General features: G+C 38.0%; 1 protein-coding gene across 1 annotated transcript in view; it reads left to right on the forward strand.

The window, feature by feature from the left end:
- itpk1b (inositol-tetrakisphosphate 1-kinase b) overlaps window positions 1-27,347 on the forward strand; it is a 41,158-nt gene that overhangs the window by 4,018 nt on the left and 9,793 nt on the right. The window contains exons 3-5 of the mRNA XM_036593897.1: window positions 8,790-8,814; window positions 16,082-16,207; window positions 19,222-19,339. Coding sequence (XP_036449790.1) covers window positions 8,790-8,814; window positions 16,082-16,207; window positions 19,222-19,339 — 269 coding nt within the window. The remainder of the gene's footprint in view (window positions 1-8,789; window positions 8,815-16,081; window positions 16,208-19,221; window positions 19,340-27,347) is intronic.

Raw genomic sequence — 27,347 nt, forward strand, 5'->3', positions numbered from 1 at the left:
AAATGTTTTGTAGATTAAAACGATAATCTCCTCGTAACCTCCCTGACCAAACCTCTGCAGCTGCCAGGGCGAGTTAGGATAGATCTGAGTAAGGCTGCAGGAGCCAGAAGGAATTACATTAACTCAAGTCTTTTTAAGATTTAGCCTTGCATTTGGTAAGAATACAGTAATGGTGCAGCTATTACCATTCTTTAAGAAAAAAATGTGCGTGTGTGTGTGTCTGTGTACCCTTTTTGGTGATGTCAAAAACATCTGGGGTGGTCTGAGCTTTGTTTTGGCCAGTTCTTTTCCTTGATCTGCATTTTCCCATAGTCTGTTTTTTTAGGGGTGAATGTCACAAAAATGGTCAGAGCTTCTCCTGCACAGTATTATTCAGCATTGACAGTTTACACAATAATCCAAATTAGGGATACAAGTTTTAGTAAATGTCTCTTTGCTAGTGGCTACCAGCATAGATTGACTGAGCCATGTTCAAAGCTGATGTAAAATACTTAATTCACAAGCGGTTATTAGCGCACACATCAATTGAATTCTATTTTAATTTTTTTAAGATATTAAAAATGTTCCCTTTATGGAATATGAAATGTAGAACTGAAAGGTGAGGGGCAGGCATATGAAGTAAATGTCCTAAAACCTTATTAAACATACCCTACATAAGACCCTGGTTGTGTTCATGGTTATATGACCAGCTTCTAAAAAGTTAACAAAATGAGCGGGATATTTTTATGGGCTACTGAAAGTTTTAGATTTTAAAGTTCTAAATTTATTTGAGTCTATTTAGCCCTCATTACTAGCCTACGTTAAAATGAACATAAATGCTAGAAACGGGACTAGCTCTGGTTCATTGTACCTTAGTAGCTCTCGAAAATCTTCACCACGTCCTTGAGTGCAATTTTGGTACATCTTTGTAGTTGTGCTGTTGTTCTCTCGAAAAGTGGTCCTGCACACCTCTGTGTTTAACTGCAATGCTTCATTTTTTTTAATAGGCCTTATTTGTGGAACCATTTGCATATTGTGCCCTTATGCGCTGCTCAGCTTGAATAATAAACCTGTCTTTTCTAACTGTTGTATTTAGGAAATTAAATTAAATTAACGATTTTTAACCAATAGCATTGGACACACAATTGTTTACTTGTCAGTTAATGGTTAATCGGTTAATCAGTTAATCGTTTATATCCCTGATCCAAACGGAGCAGTTTGAGATTGCTGTCAGAGCTGGCACTGTTGGATTTAGCTGCGATTACTGTAGTGGCTGATGTCCAATCCAATCCATTTACATGTTTTTTTTTTTAGTTAATGTTGTCACTTCAGTATTCTCTCAGAAGCAACGTACAGTCCGTCTGAAGCAAATGGCAGCTTATTCTTTAAGGAGAAAGTGTTGAAAGCTGAAAGTGTTCCCTGCCTGGCTTGTGTTTAAACCCCACTTCTGTCCCAAGGCTTTCTGTGTGAAAAGGCTTCTAATCTCTGCTGACATGTGAAGTTGGCATGCTGGCTATGGTGGACTGACCATGAATACAATCTCTCTCTCTCTCTCTCTCTCTCTCTCTCTCTCTCTCTCTCTCTCTCTTGCTTTCTCTCTCTTTCTTCTCTTTCTCTCTTTCTTCTTTTTTCTTTTTTCCCCTCTGTCCTGATCCCTCACTCTCCCACAAAAACACTGCACACTCCAGACACATTGAATTGTATACTACAACCCAACCCAGTGGCTGTTTTCGACAGTTTCTTTGTATCCAGGGCAACAAGCGAAGCATGGCAACGACAGGGCTCAAGAGCCAAATGATGAGTGTTTTTGGTAACCGTGAATGCACTGCACTTTGTGTGTGTGTGTATGTGTGTGTGTGTGTGTGTGTGTGTGTTTGCTACTCCTGTCCTAGACAGCTGATGACTGAGGTGGGTGATTCCTTGCTGAATCCAGATGAAGCCGGAGCCAAGCTTGTGCTGAAAAGCAAACACCACGAGCCTGTTCACGACTGCATGGGCAATTAAATGACCATATAGAGAGCAAGGAAAGAAGTTTAGCATAAAGATAGCAAGGTCACTGTCTGGACCCTCTGCAGATCTAGATGGCAGAGCTAAGCCTCATTGAAAAGACCATCTATTACAGGTTGAATGGGCTAGTTTAAAAAATTAAATTCTTAAATCTATTTTTGGATCCTCCTTTACCCCTAATTCTTGAGAACCTGGCTTTCTTTGTAAGTGTGCTATTTATAAAAGACCATGCTCTGCACTGACATACTGAACTCCTCACTAGTGCTTTAGGTGTTAGGTAGTCAGAGTCAGTAAGTTTAATTGTGCTCAGTATCAGGTTTCACTTGCAGTGCTGAGCTCATATCCTGTCAAAAAGATTGGTAAACCTTTCGCAGCTGCATATTAACCAAACATTCGTTTTCATGGAAAGTACATTTGACTGGATGGTCTAGTGAAGAAGCTTTTTGTGGTTTGTGTGCACAGTGTGCCCGCCAACGAGACACCACATTGTTCTACTGCACTATTTCATTTACCCTTGGTTGTGTTGTAGACTAAACAAAAAAATCCAGCTTTGGCAATGAACCATTTCATGATTGGATCTCTTTCCTATTGCGTGAACAAGATGCAATATAAAGAAAAACAAGGGTATCTGAATACTGCCCTTGGTATCTCTCAAACCGGTGTCTTTAGTAATAATAAATAGCTTGGTCATGGTGACACCAGGTGTCAGGGTGACACAGCTTAGTCAGAAAGCTTATTGGCAAGCTTTGAATGGGATGATATACTTTAACTATTTATTTTTATATTAAACTTATATTAAAAAATGAGCCAGAGCTCATTTAAGATTAAAGTGGAAAGGTGTCCTGTGGTGTGACAAATCAAAATTTGAAATTATTTTTGGAAATCATAGACACTGCATCCTCCCAAGACCACCCAGCTTGTTAAACGCACAGTTCAAAACCCTGTATTCATGATGGTACCGGAGTGCATTAGTGGACATGTCATGGGGGATTTGCACATCTGTGAAGGCACCATTAATGCTGAACGGTATGTACAGGATTTGGCAAAATACACTGCCATCCAGACAATGTCTTTTTCATGGAAGGCCTTGCTTTTTTCAGCAAGACGATGTCAAACTACTTTCTGCTTGTATTACAACAGCATGGCTCTGTACTAAAAGCGTCTGGGTGCTAAACTGGCCTGCCTGCAGTCCAGACCTGTCACCACTGCAAACATTTGGTGCATTATGAAATGAAAAATACGATAAAGGAGACCCTGTTGAACAGTCTATACATGGACTCCTTTTTATTTGCTTTTATTTTCTATTTTTTTCTTTTATTCTTTTGATCCTTTCCTAAACTGCTTTTCTGTAAAGCTGCTTTGAGACAACACTAGTTGTAAAAACACTATACAAATAAATGTTGTTGAGCAACTGAAATCCTTTATCAAGCAAAAACGGGAAAACATTTCACTTCTAAAACTACAGCAGTTGTTCTCCTCAGTTCCCAAACCCTTACAGTGTGCTGTTAAAAGAAGAGATGATGCAACACAGTGGTAAACATGCCTGTGTCCCAAATTTTTTTAAATGTATTCCTTTTTTTGTTGCATTTTTCAAAAAACAATAACATTTTTCTGTTTCAATATTTGATATATTGTTTTTGTTCTATTTTTAATTAAATATAGGGTTTACATGATTTGCACATCATGTCATTCTGTTTTTATTTACATTTTGAAAAGCATCTCAACTTTTTTGGAAATGGGGTCATAAAATATAATATATTATTATGTAATTATATATATTATTTGATTATGTTCTATTGTTATATTGTTATTGGTTATATTATCAGTCAAGTCATTTATTAGTTACTTTGATGGTTGAATAATCTGAGTTCCGAAAATAATAATAAAAAAAAGCCAAATAAAAATGGACTTAACTATGTATAACTATGCTTATCCTTTCAAAGATTCCAAAAACACTTTATTGGACTGGGTCTGTTTATTAGGCTTAGTTTCTTACTGAAAGGGAGGCTAGTAGGAAAATTGCAAAATATCCAGTTGCAAATTGGCCACTAATCTTTGCTGTTTCTTTGCAGAGGTAAATTTATCTACATTTTTCATATCATTTTTTTTCTTCTTTGGTCCACTTGTGATGTTTTTGTTTTACGTCCCAAAAACATAATTCCTCTTTACATTATTTTTTTTTCCCAGCTGTTCTTAATCCATTTGAATGAAACAGGGTGTTTTGTTAATTTGCCGTTTAGACTGATGTACGTAGATGACCTCAGTTCTGATTGGATGCCCTATATTTTCATTTAAGAAGCACTCTGGTCTGAAACACTTCTTACAGCTTCATCGTAAATAAGGGGCCTAACGGTTGTAGGTTCAATTGGCACATGCATGTAAAAATGTTTTTCTTTGTGACTTCACGAAAACAATGATTTTAAAATGGGCAGTTTTTACAGCTTAGTTTCCATTTAAGGACTGTATGGACCGAAGTGTGAATGCAGTATTTTTTTAATCACGTAATTGTGACAGTCCTGAATACTGTGCTGCTGTAATTCTTCAGTCTAGACTCCTGGTTTTAGCCTGTTCTGCCCTTCCCAGCTATGAGTGAGAAGTTTCACTGTGGCCGCATATTCCAAAGTGATGATGAGTTCAGGCATGTTGTGTCAGCCCCTCTGAAACAATCACTGATTTTGAGGAATAGATTAACTAAAGTCTTTTGAAACATATGGCCTGGGGTGTTGTTAAAATGACTTACCTTTTTCATGTAATACTCACACTATCCTTGATTCTACAGGCACACATACACTCAGAAAACCTGCCTCGTTACCTTATTGTCTCTGTTTGTCTGCCTATGCTGTTGGTTATGAGATTAACATGTAGTGCTTTAGGCTACATAGTGCAATGTAATTCTTGGCATGTCTGCTTATCCTGGGGTAGATAGACATTGTGATAACTGACCTCTGTTTGGCCTCTGTGGTAAGTTTTATAGAAGAGTCCGAACACCCGTGAATTTGGAGACAAGTAGGCAGTGTTAATGCATCATGATGCCCTGATGTCGTTCTAAATGGTGTTGGTGACATCAGCTTGTCTCATGTTGTCTCTTCTCCCATGTCCAATAATGGCTCCTCTCTTTCTTGCGGCTGTGTTGCTAGGCAACAGATATTTTTAGGTTTTCTTTAATTTCCTATTGAAAAGTAAGTAGTCACAAATATTGCCGGATGTGGTGACGTGGGCCAAACGTCATGGATGATATAGTTGATTGCATCTCCATTTTGATATTTAGTGCTCAGTTCCAACTTCGTTTTGGTTTGTTTTTATAACTGCTCCGAGTAAACAAGCCTCCCCTGAAAAATGACCTACAAACATGAGAGCACGTCATGTCTGCGTAAGTTGCACTATCACGCCATTCCCAACAATGGAATGGAAAAAATGTTGATAGGTTTTTCCAGTTGATGCTTGCGTACAGTCTTCAGAACTGTCTTAGCTTTTCTTGTAGTTCAAGTTATTCTGTTTTGTGGAATTTGCTTAATATATAAATATATTAGGACGTTCATGTCGTCTATGTGTTTGTATTGCATAGCAGCGTCATAATGATTTGATTTGGGTGTAGTTCACGATAGCTGCCTGTAAGCTAACATACTGATTTATTGGCTGCAAAAACCCAACACAGTTGTGTATGTCCAATTTTTTTTGCTTTCAGGCATGCACGGCTTGTGTGGTAGATCACAGACATCAAGTAGACCACTTCTTTGTTCTGTCAGGTTGATGCTGGGTAGATAAGACACAGGCTGCATCTATGATTGGGCAGTCATTTTTCTGTGGTTTACAGTGTAAAAGTTCCTTAACACGTAAGCAGGGATGTAGTGGAGGATGAAACACAAACGCCTTTTACACACCTTTTTAAAACTGAAATGCCATTTACTCATGTTTTTAAAAAATGTACTCACCTTTTTTTCTTTTTAAATAGTTTTCTCACTTTCTGAAAAATATTTGGAGTATCTTGTTTTCACTGAGTACAGCTGTCAACAGTTCTGTTCTGTTTAAATGTTCTCTTGACCTGCCCTCACTTCCTCCCCCCTTCACCTCCCTGTTCTATTCATGATTTCTGAAGAGAGCCAAAGAACCCATATAATCTATATTATGTGCTTATCCTGTACATTTTACAGACTCCCTCAAAGAAACTGCATAAAATCCACTAATGAGCATAGCCTGTCATATCGGCCACACACCATGCACATCTGTTCTTTTCTAGGGATGCACCCAAATTTTGGCCACCGAAAACCCAAAAGGTTAAGTAGGACTACAACAGAGGTTCAAAATCTAACACTTAACAAATCATCTGAGTGATAAAGAAAACAAGAAACATTGATTAAAATGCTGTTTGTTTCCTTCGCTCTCCTGCGTCGGTCAGTTCAGGCTTTTTCAAACAGTTTGAGCAGCAACTTATAAAGAGGATAAAATGACGGCCCTGTGCAACTATTTTACACTTTTTGCAAAGAACATTAGACAAGTGATTTATAATGACGTCACAAGGACCCAACATTCGAGAACTTCTACAGCACAGATTTGATACCACTTGAAAACACGACATCCTGCTTAATACACAAAACAACAGAACCAGAACAGCACTATCTGTAGCCAAAGTTTAAAAAATTCCTGTTGAATGCAGATTTGAAGATAAGGTCCTGTGGTAGTCTCTGTAGTAAAACAGTGGGCACGTGATCCATGTCTGCGAGGAAGACGAGGTTATTGGATGCCGCATAACAAGCGGATTTGCATTTTCTGTCCCACACAGCAATTAGATTAATCACTGGACTGCAATTTGACTGCCAAGTGTAAATGAATATGGCCAAAATATTATCAGGATACAATCTAGATACTAGTCATATGAAGTCACCAGGTGTAAACAAGGTCTTTGTTTCTGCTCCGGATGTGCGGCTCGCTGACCTGTGTGTTGTAATTTATTCTCAGAAGTAAATGCAGTAGAGAATAGGCCAGCCTCTGACTACAGCTGTGATATTGCTGTGTTTTTTACAGAAAAGGACTGTTTTACTGACATGAAAAAGGCTAATTGTAAATCACTGTTTTTTTTGGTGACACACAGGCAGACCATCTAGCTCTTTTTACCTGCGCTGCTACCAGAGTGCTGCTGGTCTTGCTAGGGTTTAGCTTCATAAACAAAAATTTGTTTTCTGTTGAACTGATAAAAGCGATGCACTGTAGCTCATTGAAGCATTTTATTAAAATGCCTGGTATAAGTTATTCAGATGGCTTTTTTGCTTTCAGATGTTTTATTTATCGAATATTATTGAATATTTGTTGCAGCACTACTTGATAGTCATCACTGTCCAGTCATGGACATGCTGCTGTAGAACTGAACAGTGACCACTCACTTTTTCAGCAGCTCTGGTTCCAGAAGTAAAAATCACATTCATTTTCTCCACTGACATTTTGAAAAATTCTTATATAAAGAATTTTAAGCACTCAACACAACCAACCAGCTACAAGATCAATCATGACATTATAAACATTTATGTGGAGCAAAAAAGTTACAAGACTGTGTACTTAACATTTTTAACTGGAATGAATTACTTATCCTAAAAAGCACTGCGAATGATGTCAACCTATCACTTTTCCTCTCATCTAAGCCATTTTCAGCTTTTGTAGCCACATATTTTGTCTGCTAATTTTATTTTGTGCTTTTGTTGTTTATATTAAAGTTTTATTTACTTATAGCATTTGCTTTTTGTCTTTATGGTTTCGTGCTAGCAAGTTGCTTAGTTCAGTGTACAGTGAGCCATAGTTCAGTGAGGCTTACGTTACTATGAAAGAAAGATTTTAATAATCTATATTAATTTAAAATTGTATTAAATTCCTAATTAATTTAATTCCTTTTACACACCTTGCATTGTGCAATATTATATAAATATATTAGGACGTTCATGTCGTCTATGTGTTTGTATTGCATAGCAGCGTCATAATGATTTGATTTGGGTGTAGTTCACGATAGCTGCCTGTAAGCTAACATACTGATTTATTGGCTGCAAAAACCCAACACAATTGTGTGTGTGCAATTTTTTTACACTGTCTCTAATAGAACCGATAACCTGCCCCTCAACCCCAATACAACTGCGCCTCAAAGTACAGTCCACTACACCATCTGACTTTGGTTTTCAAGCTATCCACTAGAGACTGTTTCATGCTTTTCTGGCACTAAATGACTTAGTTGATACTTAGATGGAAACAACAATGTCGCTGACTGGTGGATCTCACTTTAAGGATTACGGATAGTATATTTCTTTACGAGAAATGGGGAATAAAACACTTTAAAGGAAAAAAGTTGAAACCAAATTGGCTTTTGACTTGTGATAGGTCTGTGTTGGGCAGTTAAAGTTTTATGGCTAAAAATCTAATTCCTTATGAGGGTTATTAAAGGGATTTTTACTTCCAGAACCAGACTGTTCAGCTCTATTTGTTTATAGTGGGTTTAAGAAGCAATAGCACTGCCACTTTAAACATAGTCTTGGGCTAAATAACATTGTGCGAGTGCTCATTTATCTTTAACTTTTATTGTATAGAAGTTTCAGGAATTTTCACAAGTGTGAATGTAATTAATGTGTTTGTCAAATCGCAGTGACAAAATGATGGAAAATATCTGTTAATTATGATGCTTTAAAATGATTTATCTACCAATGAGGTGTGAGTAGTCACCATGTAATAATGATACTTGAATACTTAATCTTGAATAAGTGTCAATACTTGATATCAAGGCATGCATGTATTGTGAATGCTTATAATGTTTTTGTTTTCTCTTATAGGAAAAGAGGGATAGAAGTGGTTCAGGTAAGCAAATATTTATTTCTCAAAAATAAGAAAGATGTTTCCATTATTAGCCTAGATTTATCTATCTAATTGTTTCTTTCTGTTATTTTTATCAGCGCTGATTGTATCCAAAACTACTCTGCTTTACTAGAGCCAGAAGACAAATATTGTTCCATAACTGTTTCCATGCAACTAACTTGAAAATTTGTAACTCCTGTGCAGGCAGTATAGCCAGGCTGAATCCCAGACATTTCACAGATATAGATTCCATTGTGAAGGTGTGTAGATTACACCAGGGATTTTTCAGAGACGCTCCCCAGACACAGCCCTGGACTAATGAGACTATAGTGTAAGCACCACTAATCATCTGGCCTTGGGCTGGTCTGTGTACTTAGTGCAGACACAACAACTGATCATGGCCTTGGAGAGTGAAAGTTATAAATTATATTCAAGTCTTAACAAGGATCTCTGTAGCCTGCTTCATCTGCAGGGTATCTTAATATTTGGCTTTAGTCTGGTAGCAACTCCTTTTACTGTTTAAAAAAACATTGGGATGTGACTTGTTCTTCTTAAATGATGTCATCACTGCTGCTTTTGATGTTTGTATTTGACATTAACTGAGTTCGGAAGGTCAGTTTTTAATTACGTCATTGTGTGTGAACATTCTTAAAACTGACCCCCTCCCCGGGGGCTGTTTTCTATTTTCATGTGGGAAAAACAAAGGTATGTCCCATAAGGAATTTATGATCTTTTGCTTGATCTTTTCGCAGATTACAGTAAAGCACCACTGTAGTAGGTTCCCTATCATATGTTTCTGGATTCTGTAATAACCTTCCTCTGTTTTATGATTGTCACATCTTCATTAGTGGTAGAAGGACGAGTGCAGCCCCTAGTGATTCAGCTCAGCTCCTCTGCAGTTCATTTACCCAGTTCATCTTCGCAGTTAATTTCTTTCTTCTTTCTCTTTTCTCTGCATGTCTTTTCCCTTCTTTTCTTTATTTCTTCCCTCTTTCTTTTCTTCTTTTTCAATCCTTTTTCATTCTTTCTTTCTTTCTTTCTTTTTTTGTTTTTCTTTCTTTCTTTTTTCTTTATTTCTTTCTTCTACCTTTCCACATTTCTTTCCTCATTTCTTTCTCTCTTTCTTTCTTTCTTTCTTTCTCTTTCTTTTGAGGTGAGTTGGGCTAGAGTGTAAGTTACTAATATTTGTCTTTCTGCTAAGTGTTTGGTTTTCATTGAAACCCACAGGAAGTCTTCAGCTCTTTGGTTATGCGTTTAGCTGCTTGTAGCAGTTTCATTGATGACTGACTCCAGTGTAGAGTGATTACTCATATCAGAAACACTTCGCCATGTTTCAGTTATTCAGTTAGGATTTCTCAAACTCTGAACTTAATCCTCAGCAATTTAACATGACTATCATCCTTTGAAAGTAGATCATGTCTGTAGCAGCTGGCTGTATTCCTCCGTGGTCACCAGACCACAGATGGCTCTTATTCACTAATATCTGCTCATAAAATATGAACACAGGCTCAGTGTGTGTCAATAATTTATGAAGGGAAACATTAAAGAGCAGTAACATCAGCACAGACGGGCATATTCACCTCTCTCTTCCTCTGCTTTCTTCTCTCCCTGTGTTATTTTGGGCTTCAGCAAGTACTGCATCATTCGCCCTCAAACTGCTGCTGGTTTGTGAACAGAACAGGCTGTGTGGTGAGAGGATGCTTTGGTTGATAGATCGCAGTGACATTAGCAGAAACTGCCTTAAAGGGCCTATTAAAAATGTGGGTTCGGTTTACACTCAGGGGAATAATCAACATTTAAGCAAAGGTTTGCTTGTCATTTGGTTCGTTTCCTTGATTTGCATTTTAATTCACCAAGATTGAAACCCTGTTCTTGTCTTGAGCCTTCTAACGTGAGATGACTCATCGTTTAAGCCACAGGCTTTAATTTTTTTTATTTATTTATTATTATTTTTTTTTTTACATAAACTCATTTCAAGCTTCTTGGTGGCCATTGCCTTACCTGCCTCCACCGTCTTTTCCTGAGTGGAGGAATCACAAAGAACACTGACTTGCTCACCATCTTGCTGCAGGCTCAGATACGAACAGAACTGACCTCAGCCTGGACATTTTAATTAACTGTTTTCCGTAGTGCTGCTTCTCGTCTGACATTTATTTAATGAGCAATGCTTTTATTTAATGAGTGTTTTATACTAGGAGAAAGAGAAACCACATTTCAGAAAAGGACACTTTTTCAATAGTTAAGTCTGTTACCTTCTTGCATGTTCTTGCTGAACATTTGAATATACAGTATATGTTCAGAAGTATCCAGATGTCTCTTTTAATGAGTGAATTTCGGCTACTTTAAGTTGCACCCTTTGCTGCAACAGGCATTTATACAGCTCATATACCCTCTATAGAAAAGCATCGCCAATAGAATGGGCACACTGGATCAGCCTTTCATGAGCCTTTCCCAATGTGAAACATTGGCTAGAGTAGTAGACATTTCCTCAGCTTTAGGCTGAGGAGCAGTGGAACTGTGTTCTGTGGAGTGATTACAGCACCATCCAATACCTTTAGGAGTCTGAGTGGTGTTTGTGATCCAGAACTAATCATTCATTATCAGTACATTTTCTATTGTTACGATGTCAAGTATAAAACTTTTTAAAATGATTCTGTATAGAACCATCTGCAGCACATTGTCCACCAATCTGAAGAGCCATTTCACCGTGCAAAGAGGCATTTAATCATGCAAAGGGTCATTTGAGTGTTCATGGTTCTATATAGAACCATTTTCTTTGTTAAAGAACACTTGAAGAACCATCTTTTTAAGTATGTATAAGCCATTCGTTTTTCAAAGTGAGGGGGAAAAACAGAAAGCATATATTTAGTAGAAAATTCCACAGAAGTCTCAACAACTAAATATAAGATCAAAATGTTCAGTGTTTAGGGTGTTTATTACTTTATTAAGGATGTTCACCCTTTATTACAGCTTACATTCTCTTTGGGACACTTGCTTTCAGTTTTTCAATTAAATCTATACCTCCAAAGTTCAGTCTTAGAAGTTGGTTGTATTCCAAGTAATCCGAAACACATTCAGTGATGTTGATGTCTGGACTCTGGGGTGAGAACACCAGCAGCTTCTTTTTTGTCTACTGTCTTTTCTCGGTAAAAGCTTCTTGACAGCTACACATCCTTTCAGACTCAGTGTTGAGTTGTCCTCTTACAGTGGAAGGATGGCCAGAAACATCTGTGGATTTTTTTTTTCTGATTTGAGGCAAGAGTGGAGCTTGATTTTCTCCTCTCTCTCAAAGAGTTTTAAGGACTGTTTTTTCTGATGTTTTTCTGTGGTCTACCAGGTCTTGCATGGATATTAGGAGTCCCATTTGCTCTAGTTTTTAATACCCCTTTTTTTTCTCCTGTGTATTTTCCTTTGTCTGTCCCCTTCCTCAATGCAAGTCAATAATCTTATATCTAATTACCTCAGAATTACAGTTTCTTGCATTTGCACTGTACTGTACGTTGCAGTTTTAAAGCTGTGACCTAGTAAAAAATAACATTTAGACAGGTTTCTCCTGTGTAGAATATATAAATCAACAGAAGTGTTTGTTGCATAGTTCTATAATAGTATAGTAGTATAGAGTAGGAGTAGAATAATAGTAGCAGCTTGAAACTTGACTTTTGTCTGTACTTTTGTACATTTTTTAAAAAATAAGTTAGTGTCAGCAACATGAAGTTTGATGTGAGTTAATAACTTTGACAAGCATCTGACGTTTTGCCTGAGTCCTTGTACTTTGCCTTGAAGAAAGGCTTGTTTGGTAGTTGCAATGAAAGTTCCATTTCATCTTTAGAAAATGTTTATATGATGCCAATTATTTAACTTTAAGAAAATGTCTGTACCTCTTATTTTATAAACCAGCTCAGTAAATATACATTCCATTTTTTGGGACTTAATAATCTTTTCTACTCTTTCACCCTCTATGTAAGAAAAATAAATAGGTTTAAAGACTAAGGTTGAAGTTGTAATTAAGCTTTAATTATTTGCAGCAATCAATACTGTTGCTGGCAAAATGAAAAATTTAATAATTTAACAATTTTGTTCTAAAGAAAAAAAAAGTCAAGCTTTCAGCTCTTGACTTTAACAGAATGTGCTGTATTATTTGGCCTCTTTCTCAGTGTGTGTGAAAACACATCCCCCTTGCACCCTAAGTTAAAGCTATACTTTATATTGCTGAATGTGATTAGTGATTACTTCCTCAGAATTATTACTGGAGTCTAATTGGCGGTTGTTGTGTTCTATATTGTATGTTTTAATAAAGAGAGTGAGGAGAGAAAGGCCACATCTCGGCTGCATGCAGTCTAGACTCAACATGTTCGTGCAGACATGGGTAGTTCATACACGGCCTTGAGAAGCAGACGGTCAAATATTGGTGTATTGTGTCCCATGCTGTGTCAGGTTGCCCTACCTTTGATGCGTTTCATGAATAAATTATCAGTCCTGTGTCTGCATGAACAAGCATGGCAGTAGCAGTAAGTGCCTTTACACTAGTGTTAGTCTTGTTAATGAAGCTTCAGTGACAAAATATGTTCAGAACATCAAAATATCAGCGTTCAGTCAAGCCATAAGCGAGAGCCGTTTCTGTTTTTTTTATACTCCAGAAAGGATCACTGTTTACATTCTGTGTTCCGAGTGAAGGTGTTGTGTATGAAACCTTCCTTCCAGGGAAATAACTGGAGTAGCAGACTGGCGTATGTATTTCTCTCCACTCCACATACGGCTGTGGTCTGGGGCCTGGCCTCTCTGTGTAGTGTAAGCAGGAGATTAGGAGGACATGCAGCAGAGTGAGCCTGTCAGCGCATCGACGTTAGAGCTCTTCACTTTTCATGTCATCAGTGCTCTAACACTGTCAGAATGAGCCTTTTGAGGAAAGAGACTCATTTCAAATTGTAAATATTATTGTCTGATCGCTGTTTCCTTTTCCATGGAGACTTAATGTGATAACACAGTGATTAAGGTTTGTAAAATGTCCAGGGGACAAATTTTTAATTGCACTCAAAGCACTAGTGTAAACTTTGGAGATAGCAGGTTGAATGTATGATATAAAGGCTTATGCTGAAGAAATGTGTTTCAAAGACATATATACAGTCAAATGCAAATATTTCAATGCCCCTGGTCAAATTACATGTTTTGTTGATTTTCCAAGTGAAATTAAGTACACATTCTCTACAGAGAACACACTTCTGCACATTGTAATGCACAGTTACTGCAAATACATAGATATTATGCATTCAATTTAGCCAAAAATGCCATATTTAGGAAGCAAATAGAAATTTGACTGGGGTGTTTATACTTCTGCATACAACCGTAAATTGTTTGGTTGGTAAACATTTATGAATTTTTTTCCAAAAAAATATATTCTGTGATGAATAAGAAGTCATTTTCAGCAGCCAGCAGTGCTCAGTATATGTGAAACTTTATTAAAGCTTGCTGGGAAAGCATCCCAAGAGGTTGCTCATGAAAATGCTTCAGAGAATGCCAGGAGTGTGCAAAGCTACATCAAAGGCAAAGACTGTTTCATTTGTTTAACACTTTTTGGTCACTACATGATATCATGTGTATCATTTCTAGGCCTGACCGGATAATTTGAATACTCAAGTGTTCATTCATTAAGTGGTATTTGTTTCTCTATTTAGTATTTGGAGGCTTTATATTTTAAGGCAAAATTGTACACTAAAATACATTTCATCAGCAAAGGCCTGTAGTAAGAACAGTTTGATATCAGTTTAAATTGATGGAACAAGTGTTTTATATAATATGTAGAATATGTTAAATGTAAATAAATTACAACTGGTTTGGTTGAATACATCATAATTTATCCTAGGCATACATGTCGCCTCACCTCAGAGCAAAACCAACTGTGGCCATTGAAGCTGAATAAGCAAAGATCCCTAAGAAATCAAGTGTGTTGGAGCACTTTAGATTATCTGACTATGCCAAAAATGCTCAGTGCAAAATTCGCGATAAGACATTGATGCCACGGAAGCACAATAAGTTTGATGAATCTTCTCAAATGTTAATATATGGATCCCTATCTGAGCCCCACCTTGCATCTCATCCACGCTCCCTCCAACAGGAACACCAGCGCAGTCATGTAACTGCTTCATGCAGCTTTTGTTTCTCCTTTGCTTTTATAATTAAACAGTTTTACAGGAGGTTTACAGCTCAAAGAGCAGATCTGTTTATTGCGAGTTTCTGGGCCAGCCCTAATCCTTTCATAGTATTGATTCCTTATTCTGAAATGCATAAAAGAGTAAAAAGAAGGAAACTTTTGAGTATTCTTAAGAACTCTTACTCTATGGGCACTGTACTTGTTTTTAGTTGCTAACAACTAAGCCAGATTATAAGGCTAAGATATACAGTAATGGTCAAATGTTTGGAATCAAATATGTTGTGCAGATTTAAATTTGATAAACTGGATATAAAAAGTATTTTATACCAAAATAAAAAGATTAATCTTCCTACAAATTATTTGAAAGCAATTAAATAGCACATGACTAGCATACTGAATTCATTTTATACATCTATCTGAAACTAAACTGGTTTTATATGTTAAAAACTTTGAAAGACATTGAAAGATACTGAGAAGCATTTATTATTATTATTATTATTAGTAGTAGTAGTAGTGGTAGTAGTAGTAGTATTATTATATAATGTTTAGAATCTTTTAATATGAGTAAACAGTGAATGTACTGAAATGGGTAACTGTGAAGCCCTGTAATTGTTCTTGAGCAGTCTTGCAAAACCATCACATTTGTCTGCGCAGCTCATTTTGATAGCTTGGGGATTCCTTGAGTTTGCTTTTATTGACACAGCATGACAGTTTAGACTGAGTAAGTCGAACAAATATGTCCTTTTCCTTTAGGGCCCCCAGATCAGTGCATGACTCAACTCTGTCCTGTCTTGATCTTTTTGCAGCTTCGGTGTTGTCTAGACTCTAGTTCTTGTCATTCATAAATGCACTCCAGTGCTGTTTTTCAGTTTTTAAGTAAGTTAATGGTGCACTGTCCTTGTTGATATAGTATGCTTTCATTGGAGGCATCAGACCCAGCATATGACAATGAAAGCAGTGCAGTAAATAGAGTATAATGCAATATTAAACTGTCCACTTGGTAATGAGTAAATGTCAAGGGATCAGCCTGAGCTCCTGTTAGCACAACCTGAGGTTCAGATCTTTTTGCTGACCGTATTTCGGCAGTTTTAACTGATCGTCCATTGTTCTCCTTGCCTTCAGCTTGATCTGAGCCAGCCTCTAGAAGAGCAGGGTCCGCTGGACGTCATCATCCACAAGCTGACGGACCTGATCCTGGAGGCGGACCAGAACGACACCCAGTCCCTGTTGCTGGTCCAGCGTGTGCAGGTGAGCTTGGATGAAACACACCCAAAGTATCATACTGTATATTGTCAGTGTCAAAAAGAAGGCCTTGTATTACTGAAAACGCATCTTGGCTTTTTTTAAGCACCAAAAAAAATGGCGTTAACAAGGTTTTCTAATGACAGCAGCAGCATGCATATTTATGGGTAATGTCTTCCCATATTTCACTCAGTGACTGAGGGTCTGTAAAGTGTCACAGGAGAGATTTAGTTTGTCTGGCTTATGTAGTGAGTGATATGCCATGTCATATTAGTAAATGGCCCTGAAGATAGCTTGATGCATCTCATTCATCTATCATCCATCATATAAATTATAGTGGCAAGACAGGATCCTTGCAAAGCACATTATATAACATTTAAAAACATTTAAGAGAGTACAGGTGTCTGCTGCTTAATTTAGGCACATCTTAAAAGATAATGCTCTGGTCATGATTTAACCACATACAAGGGAAAAGACAGTATAGCACTCTTAATAACCACTAGTGCAGATCTAAGTGTAGATGTTTGTATTAGGAAGAGGAAGTTTGGCCCAGAATTAACCTCCATCTCATTCATGGTGAGATCTACTGACTGTTTTAATATTCATTTTCACATGCCCTCTTCAACTTCATCTCCTCATTTTCCCTGGGGGAATCCCTGACACTGGCTTAAGGGACGTTCCTTAAGACATTTTATAGCTTATTTGATTAGCTAAAGTGAAGTGTGTTAGATGGGGCTTTGGAAAGTGAGGGATCAAGTAAACACAGTTGTCACCAACAGCAGCAGAACTTGCACAGAAGTCATTGCAGTCTAACACATTTCCCTTTTCAAGCCCTGTAAAAAGGGCAGACAAAGCTGCTTATAAACAATAACAATATATACTTAGTTCCATTCTATTGGTTAAGTTCAAACTGGGATTTATGTAGAAAACTACTTCATCTGTTACACATGACTGCTGATGTAACTTCAGTACTCTCATAAGTTGCTAGTTTAGCAAACTAAAGGCTGCACAGTTAGCAGTAACAAGAATAAAGTCAAGATATCAAAGCTTATAGCCAGTCAAATCAATTATGAACAAAATTTATGTACGCTATGCTCAGACTTCTTAAAAAAAGTTTTGCATAACAAAGTTTGCATGGCTAGCTAAATTCTCAGGCTCGCTTGGCTGAAGGCAAAGTCTGTTCTGATTGAAAAATCAGCACCTCCTCTTCTGGTGCTGCAAGTGGCCACTTGCGTACCGCAGGTGTGACACTCTTCTGAGCGGTGAGTTGCAGTTAACGAGGGCATGTTAAAAATGTATTGAAACCCATAGCCCACAGTGCCTGAGCAAAGTCAAATGAACATAATTAATCAAGCAAATATTTCACAGGAATTTTTGGACAACTATGAATAATATAATGATAGAGGATTATACTGGTTTAATATAATGAGATAATGATATTCTGGTAGAACCTTGTACTGAAGTGACCTTTTTGATATAACTGCACTATTTATACCCTGCTGCACATTCATCTGCATAAGAGAATTTTATTTTTACATTTTGCAACCCATGAACTGTTTAAAGTGCTGAGCTTAGAAGACAACATTATATTTTGAAAGTTTTTAGACAGCAAACAATGTATCAGCTAACTACTCACTTTTACAAAATGTGTTCGTTAACCCACAAACATGTCACATTTAATAATAGTTTAAATAGAAGATTATAATCTTTCATGATCCATGCAGTTTGGATAAGAGTCAGATACCTGGTTGCAGAGCGACAGCTTAACCACGAAATGATTTCTCATAATCCTTTCCTCTCACAATGTGATTATTGTGCAGTTCTGTTGTATTCTCCAAGAGGTCATTCTGCCTGTTTCCCTTAATGAAAAGAGGCAATAAATAATTCAACATTTATAGTAATACTGTGATATAAATGCAAGGCTGTCTGCTAGCCTTTGCTGGAGGCATTTGTAATATGTAGTTTTTATCTTACTGGGTCAGGTCAGAAATGATGAAATATGCACCATTGCAATAAGCAATAACTTTCCCTTCTTTTTCCCCCATTTTAAACGACGTGTAGAGGATAACCTTGCTCTTCATGGATGGTTACTCCTTCTGTGTGCGGAACAAAGAAGACAACACTTTACAATGGAGTCATAATTAATATTACACTGATAGTGTAAACGGCCATACAAGGCCTTCAGAACTGAAATATGGGTCATTTTGACCTCGTGAAAGATTAGAGTTGTTATTTTCTGATGGCAGCATGGTTGCCTTACATAACATGTTCCTCTGTTTGATCTGTGCTGGCAAGATGTGCATTCCTCCCCACACAGTGATGCTCCTGCTGACATAGCAGACGCGCATGTACAGTGCGTGTGCATGCATGTGTGAAGATTTTGGGGCGACAGTGAAAGAATACATGCATGAAGAAGTCTTTCATACAAGGCTGTGTAAAAACATGCTGGCGCAGACGTGGTATGCTAATGTGTTTGTTGAAGCAAGGCAGTGTGAAAAAGGAGAGAAATGAGTAAAGCGGCCAAGTGCCACACTGATGGAGAAATTCAGTGATGAGATTTTAGGGGGAAAAGAAACTGTGATGATGAGTGTTTGATGTTTTTAAGAGACAGAGAGAGAGAAGTGATGGTGCAATGAGAGCATTATGAAGAGAAAGACAGAGCCCTAGGAGGGTGGTGGTGTTATGTAAAAACCTGACAGCCTTGTGCACAGTGTGTGTGACGTAACGGAGCTCAGGAAGTGAGCGTGTGTGTACGTGTGCGCATGTGAGCGCACATGCCAGATCATGCTTCTGAGATAACTTGCTTAGTCAAAACAAAAATGTCTAGTTTTCACACACAAATGGTATAGTAGCGTAGTCAATTTGAATAGCTGTGCTGTACTGCCAGTGATTGCTGTCCCTTTATTTTGCATTTGTGCTTTAACCTAATTCTTAATGCCTGAAAAGACATTTGTTCAAAGCTCTAATTTCTGTCCGAGTCCTTCCTTTAGTAAATGTGACCTTTTGCCCTGGATTTGCAGGATTACATAGATGCTCACCCAGAGACTATAGTCTTGGATCCACTACCAGCCATCAGAACCCTGCTGGACCGCTGCAAGTCCTACCAGCTAGTCCACCGTATAGAGGACTGCATGCAAGGTATTTTGTGTGTATGTGTTATATTAAAGGGACAACTTCACCAAAAAAAAAAAAAAAAAAACAGTTAACCATCGCTATATCAGTTGAAAACATGCCTACTGATTTCCTGCTGCAGGATTTCTTGAGTGAGATTTTTTTGTTGTTTACAAACTAGGAAAACCACTTTCAGATGATTTATCTTGAAGGTGTGTGCAATTTCTAAAAAGCTTAGAGGGCTTTGGGTCAGATGCTTAAGTATGGGCTATTTTCAATTTTTTAATTTTTATTGTATTTTATTTTTTATGTATAGCTGATGCGGAATACTTGCTGATGTTTCTGCAAGTAAGCCCAATATGGTGATGCAAGCAGATGCAGTATGACATATTTGCATAATGCGGGGTATTGTTGTGAGAGAACATGAAAGCACAAAAAGGGTACAAAATCATGAATTTGCTCAAACTTTTCCGAGGGATGCAATGTTGCGTGACAGAATATCACTAAAATCAAATATTAAATGCTAGTTTTAGGGCTGTAATGCTACTGTAACTCCAATGCTGAAACCTTTCATATTTGGGAAAGAAAACCTTTCATAACCTTGAACTGATGCCTCTTTGTGCAAGACAGAAAGTGGTCCAGGTATGTTGCATTTAAGCTTCCACATAAAATGGATTGAACCTTTTTGTATTGAGAGTTAGCACTGTTGGCATAGTTAAACTATAGCATTCCCAAATGAATGTACACATATATTTGTGTTTTGTCCACACAGTGGTTTTTTGCACAAATTTAACAGAATGCAGCATCCTAAACTGGCATAGACCTGCGCACACATGGTGTGTTTGTGTCATCTATATTTGTCTGTGTGAGTATTTTGTGAGTCTTTTTGGTGCAACCAGACATGGCAGATGGTTATGTAACCAAATCATCTGTAAGCCCCCAGTCTGTAATTCTCCTCTCCTTTCCTTTCCTACATTTCATTTTGCATTTATGCATCTGTTTAGGTTTGATAAGGTTCTACATGCTAAATTTACCCTGACCATGCTTCTTGTACATTTGTCAGACAGTAGTAGTTAAAGGGTGTTTTAATAAATATTGGATGAGGTGAATTTTGAACAAGTTACCATATATCAGCAGAAAATGCCAGATCGGATATTGGAAGGGAAAAAGATTGCTTCCAATCCAGTCCTGTATCAGATCTAGCATGTAATAACATTGTGCGATGTGGTGTTGGCTGTGTATTTCTTCCTGTGGGGTAGTAGAGTGTTTGAGTAGTCTGAACATGATAGCCTACTTTAAGATGTTTATCTTAAGGAAAGTGCTTCAATTAAAAGTAGTTCATTTTAAACGTTAGTAGGTTTTTTCAAAGAAGAAAAATGATATCGACACTGGTAATAGTATCTACTGATCCTTAAGGTTTCAGGATTGGTGTCAGAAAAGCAAAAAGTGGCATCTTAAGCCAACAGTGCTTTATGAATTATGAATTAAGGCAAGCATTTAAGTTGGAATCATGGTCTGACTTGAGTATATTTTAAAATAGGGACTGATTTAGCCTAAAAGAACAATTTTACAGGCCTGAGTTACTTATTGCAAGTGTATACTTTTTCATCCAAGATGACCCTGTAATTCTTTGCAAATTATAACAGGCTGCAAAACTGATCCTAAAAGAGAGCCGACACAGGACCCAGTGCAGACCCTTGTGGTACACCTGTTAAGCCATTTGAGGTGTGAAAGTCTCTGGGTTCTTTTCAAGAGTGGTTTTTTGTATAAAAGGAAAACCACCCATGATGTATTGTTTCAGCAATTGCAGAATCACAAATATTTAGGAAGTCTAAAATGGTTCTAAGCTTCCCATAGCAAGAAATATAATTGTCTTTAATAGTAAAGAGTCTCGATTTTTAAAAGTTCACCACTTTGTACTTTCTATATTTGTACATGTGTGTGTCTATGTAACTGCTTGTGCAAGTGTAATAGGAGTGTGTAAAAAGGAAGCCTAACTGAGACTTCCTTTTTTTAAACCGTATGTAAGTACCAGTAACAGTTACCCCAGCATGATGAATGCATGCTCTTGTCGTGTTTCTCTACTCATACACACACTTTACTTGCGTCACGCCAGCTGTGTCACAATGAAAGGCCCTATGCTGTGATTAGTGGCACTACAGAGAGCGAGCAACAGAGCTTGTCCAAGCTCTCTTCCATATGACTCATTCACAGCTCACCACGCTCTGCCTAAACATTGTCTCCTCCTGTCTTATGTCCTACCTCTGGAGACTCATCAGGTCAGGAATGTAACTTACACTTTTAAAATCCTTTCCTCCACTGTGTTTATGTAATTCCTGTGCAGGGCTCCTTTTGTTTGTGCAGATGGCAGAGGGATTCAGCCTTTAAAAGGCCAGGCTTCTTACTTCCATTGTCAAAATCCAGATCCCCCTCTTCTGGTAGGCAGAGAACCCTGTGTAAATATGAATTTATTGTTTCTAGTGTTATTATTATGTAGTTGGATTAGAAAAGTGCCATAGAATCTGCAATATCAGTCAGTCTTTTCTAAAGTGTCAAACATATAAACAGCCTTCCTCTGTCAGTGTAGGCTATGAACTTTGGCGATTGTGGAAATGTTTGATATGTAGACAGGAACAGGACAATTGTTGATTGTTCAAGCTTTAAACAACCTTCAAGTTGTGGTGCACAAACTTCAGTTCCAAGAGTTGGGACAGTATGTGAACTGTATTTAAACGAAAACAGTATAAAGACAAAAAAAAGGTTTTACCTTATCAACTTAATTTTTTTCATACGTAACTTTTAATAAATATCTTGCCTGCAACACGCTCCAAAAAAGCGGGAACAGGGTTAATTTAAGATTAGGAACGTTTTGAAATGCTAAAAAAAATGTCTTAAACGGGTGAAGAAGTCATGCTTGGTTGTAAGTGGTGCTTTTAGGAAAGGCCTAGTCTTTCATAGGGAAAGATTGGTCGGGGCTCGCCACTTTGCCCAAAATTGTGTTGGAATAATCCATCGGTTTGAGAGCAACATTCCTCAATAAGTGATTGCAAGGATTGAAGGTTTTTCACCTAATAAATGCATAATATCATCAAAAGATTTAGTGAATCCATAGAGATCTCCGCATGTAGGAGAATGCTGAATGCCACAACCGAATGCCTATGACCTTTGATCCCTCAGATGGCGCTTCATTCATATATATGTATATACGTATAACACACAGACACACACACACACACACACATATATATATATATATATATATATATATATATATATATATATATATATCGCAGTTGTCGTCGGAAGAAAACTAATGGTAACTTTACAGCAGAAGGAAAAAACCTACATTACTTTCAATGTCAGTCAATAGAACCAGACTTTTTTCCAAGTAATTTGGGTAATTTCTTTTGGTCCATTCATCATGAAATTAACACACAATGTAAAGGGCAGCAATCACTTTCAATTTATGTTGAAAACTGAAAAAAGTTCCTATTATCTACCTTTAAGTTTTTTATTGTAAAACTGCCCTGGTTAGTGTTTTAGTTTTGCGCAGTCCCACCAAACATGGAAGACCTTCAGGGAATGAAAAGTGTTCTTGTAAGACAACTGCTGGGTAGTGAAATAAATGTTGATTTCAGCTTAAACAATAAGTTTAGACCCAGTTTATCCCATTACTCAGTCTCTCAGCCTTCCGCCCCTGTGTTTCCGCGGAATCACGGCTGAGCTCCAAAGCATTCACCATCAACCCGCGTTCATGAACCTGCTGTAAACATTCCACAAACGTCACATAAACGTCTCAACCGGCTCCTGCAGGTCTACAGAGCTTGGGGAGTGTTTAGACAGAGCCGGAGATTGATCCTGGACACTCACAGTGCTAGTCCTAAACCAGATACAACAGAGTGTTTGGACTCTCTCAGAGCGGCTTCACTCATTCATGTTACTCAGTTCCATTCATTTACAATAGCGGAATCTCTTATTTTCAGAGAAATCCCATCTTAACAGTCTTTAAATACACAGAGCTCATAAACGGGGCTACATATTACAATATTTAGTGAATCTTTAAATAGTCTTGTAAATCCATCTCATTTACTGACATTAAGGAAAGGCTTTTGGCTATTTTAGGGTTTGTTGTTCAGAAATATTTTGAGGAGATCTTGGAATTTGGGTTTGAAGAACTGGAATGTGTTTACCAGACTTGAGCATCTCTTTAAAGTAGGCCAGTATATCACTTATCTCTTTTAAGAAAAGAGTCAAATCATCAATACAGAACTGGACTCTGTAGAACTGTCATTACCATAGTCATATTGGTAAAACTTCTCAGCTGTCACTCTTTAACAGAACAGGATTTTATCAATGTCCTTTCTGACTGGCTAGCATGAAAAAGGCTTATGTAAGCTTCCTTAGGAGTTACAGAACAAAAGCTCAGGCCCTTCTGGTGGATATATGTGCAGGCTCTGATAAGAAAACCATGCTGCTTTCTTAGTTTCTACATTACAGGATCTCTCGGGGGACAAGATACCATCACTCACCAGCGCAGCAACCGGCACAGCTAAACAGGAAATGAAGTGCTGGCTTGTGCTCTTGCCAGACAATGTCAGGTTAAAAACTCTAATCGCAGCTGACCACTCTTCCAGCATTCTGTAATAGCGAACTCCCTGCAAAGTGAGATTTATGGGAATCGTTTAGATATTTAGTCACTGTTCAGATGACATGAAAGCAAATGAGGCTTGTATAATGGGTTTGAATACATGGGGTGTCCCAGCAAATGGAGGTTAAAGAAATACTTTTAATAAGAATCTAATTTTTTACAGTTCTCTATGCCAAATGTGATTGATAAGCAAGACATTTTCACTTTCATTCACTGTTAGCAATTTTAGCCTTGATGCTATAAAGCGAATCTGCAGAAATATAATATCACAACTTTTCAAAACTGTAGGGTATAAACATCCTATTAAAATCTTTTGACTCAGCTATTTTGCAAGTTACCTTTTACAAAATTTACACTGAATATGTCTGTTAAACACGTTTTTGTACTACACGTTCAGTTTAGATTAATGAAACTGATGACAGTGCTCTGATGGTGATTGCATCAGAGCACTGTCATCAGTTTCATTAAGCTTTGGCTATTACTCATTACCTTTGTTGTGTTGTCAGCATATCAGCAGCTCCCAAGACATGTCTTTGTCATTTGTGATAACCACACATGTCAGATGTCATGCACACACCTAACCACAAAGACTGATGAGCTTTCACGCTCTGTGCACTAGAAGAGGCCTAAATCATACACGTAAATTATAGCTCGAATTAAGATTAAGAGATCATAGTTGCCTACTTTGGTAGGAAGGGGCTGTTTGACTGGCATGCACATCGACCAACCACAGACTCTTGTTTTTGCGAGATGTGTAGGGGCAGGCAAACAAAAACAGACCCAAGAGAAACAAATGGTATGTCTGTTGACAAACGCACAACATACACTATGTCAGGGGTGTCCAATCTTATAAGTAAAGGGCCAGTGTGGCCTCAGGTTTTCACTCTAAACAAGTTGGAGCACACCTGACTCCAGTTGTTTAATCAGTTGGTCTTAGTATTCAAATGTTTTATCAGGTGACCTCCTGTGCAGTGAAAACCTGCAGCCACACTGACCCTTTGCAGATAAGATTGGACACCCCTGCACCCCTGGTCAAAAATGTGGAGATCCTTCTTAACTATTGAATTCAGGTGTTTCAGTCACACCCAGCAGGTGTGTAAAATCAACACATATCCATGTGATCTCTGTATAAAAACATTGGCAGTTGAATGGGTTATATTGAGGAGGTTGGCAACTTTAAATGTGCCACTGTCATAGGATGTCGCCTTTGCCACAAGTCGGTTTGTGAAATTTCTGCTTTGAGATCTCCCCTGGTCAACTGTATCTGCTATTATTGTGAAATGGAAGTGACTACGAGCAACAACAGCTCAGCCACAGAGCGCAGACCATGCAAACTCGCAGAGTGAGGCCACACACAGTGCTCCAAAATGCCTCTGGCAGCAAAATCAGCACAGAACTGTCTGTCAGGAGCTTCATAAAATGGGTTTCCAAGGCCAAGCAGCTGTACACAAGCCAAAGATCACTATGCGCACTGCCGAGCGTCGGCTGGAGTGGTGTAAAGCATGCTGCCACTGGGCTCTAGAGCAGTAAATCACGCTTCACTATCTGGCAGTCTGATGGATGCTTCTGGGTTTGGTGGATGCCAGAAAAACACTACCTACATGAAAACATTGTGCCAACAGTAACGGGTGGAAGAGGGATAATGGTCTGGGGCTGTTTTTTGTTGTTTGGGCTTGGCTCCTAAGCTCCAGTGAGGGGTAATGTTAATGCTACAGCATAGAAAGACATTTTAGACAATCAAATGCTTCCAACTTTGTGGCATCAGTTTGGAGGCCTTTTCCTATTCCAGCATGACTGTGTCCCTGTAAACAAAGCAGAGTCCATAAAATCATGGTTTGACAAGTTTGGTGTGGAGAAACTCCAGTGGCCAGCATAGAGCCCTGACCTTAAGCCCTTGAACACGGTTGGGATGAATAAGAACGTTGATTGTGAGCCAGGCTCACTTTTGGCCATGTAGAATGCTTTGTTTACTTTAGTCCTGGGCGATAGCTTAAAATAATTGATCACAAAGTCATGATCACATGCTCCACATTTAAAAAACAAGGTGTTTTCTGTCATTACAGCAGCATTTTCTAGTTCAGCTAACCATTGGGACTCTTAAGCTGTACAGAAAATACTGCAATTTTTTTATTCAGTAAATCACACGTAGCAGAGACAGTGGGGAATTTACTCTACTGTAGCCTTTTAAAGGCCTTATTACAACTCAGTGTTTTAACAGTCAAAGTGAATAAAACATTATATGTACATATTATTTAATGTTTATTTATTAATTTTTACTTTATTAACTTTATCAACTAATCCTGTTTTTTCCTAATGTAGATGAGGATCAGAAGAACTTTCTCTCTAGGTTACAGCTACATACTCTAGGGTAACAGCTAGGCAGTTTAGCTTTATTTTCAGTTCCAATATACTCAAGCTAAACTTAAAGTAAAATAAGTAGGAAGTGAAGAGCCATGGGACAGGTAAAGCTAACGTTGCAGTGTGTAGCAGGGAGAACTAACTGGCAGCTTCTTAACATACAAAAAAACTCTAACAAACTCTCTCTCTCTCACTCTCACTCTCTCAAACAGAAAAAAAGCTTGACTATTGGAGTGCGCACCCATACACTTCTAAAACACAAACCCCAATTTCACAACATATTTATAAGAAATTTGACAGTAAATTGATCCTCCCTAGTTCTTGTTCAGTTCTTTGCCCAAAATTGCGATTATCACCTTTTACATCTCGCCATCTGGTTACTTCTCAATCATCAACAGTATCTGATTACATTGCCTAGATTACTTGTTACTAAATTCTTAAAACACTTATATAACTTGTAAAGATGGGATGCTGGGATGAGCAAAAGTTTGGTGTCGATTGCACTGATAACTGGTGCACAGAAGTGCTGAGACTGTTTTAGTCATATCATTTCATACAGACCATTTAATAGTCCATAGGAGTAACTAACAGTTGAAGTCAAGACTAAGAACTTAGTAACCACACACAGCATTACTGGACAAGCACATGGTTTTTCCACTACAGCTGCTGTGTTGAATGTGCAGCTGCTACTCATTCACAGATATCGATCCTTTTCTTTCATTTCAACCACATTGTTTGCTCATCAGAGTGAGATCCAGGATAGTGAGAGTACAGTATTTTCAAACAAAGCCTTTAACACTGAGGTCAGATTGCGCCAGCCCTATTCACTGGCTCCTGCATAATGCAGGGGGAGACAGGGCCGAATGCTATCTGGCCATTGTTTCTCTGCCACTAGTGTAAATAGGGAAGAGCGGGAACCGATGAGTGAGTAGCTTTCAGAACTGGCAGTGTGCGGTTGTTTTATGGGGGTGACTCAGGGTAACATCCGCTCTTGCCAAATACGCTTTCCCTTTGAAGGCGGAGCTTTAT

The sequence above is a fragment of the Colossoma macropomum genome, unplaced genomic scaffold (genome assembly GCF_904425465.1).
Source record: "Colossoma macropomum unplaced genomic scaffold, Colossoma_macropomum, whole genome shotgun sequence".
Taxonomy (NCBI): Eukaryota; Metazoa; Chordata; class Actinopteri; order Characiformes; family Serrasalmidae; genus Colossoma; species Colossoma macropomum.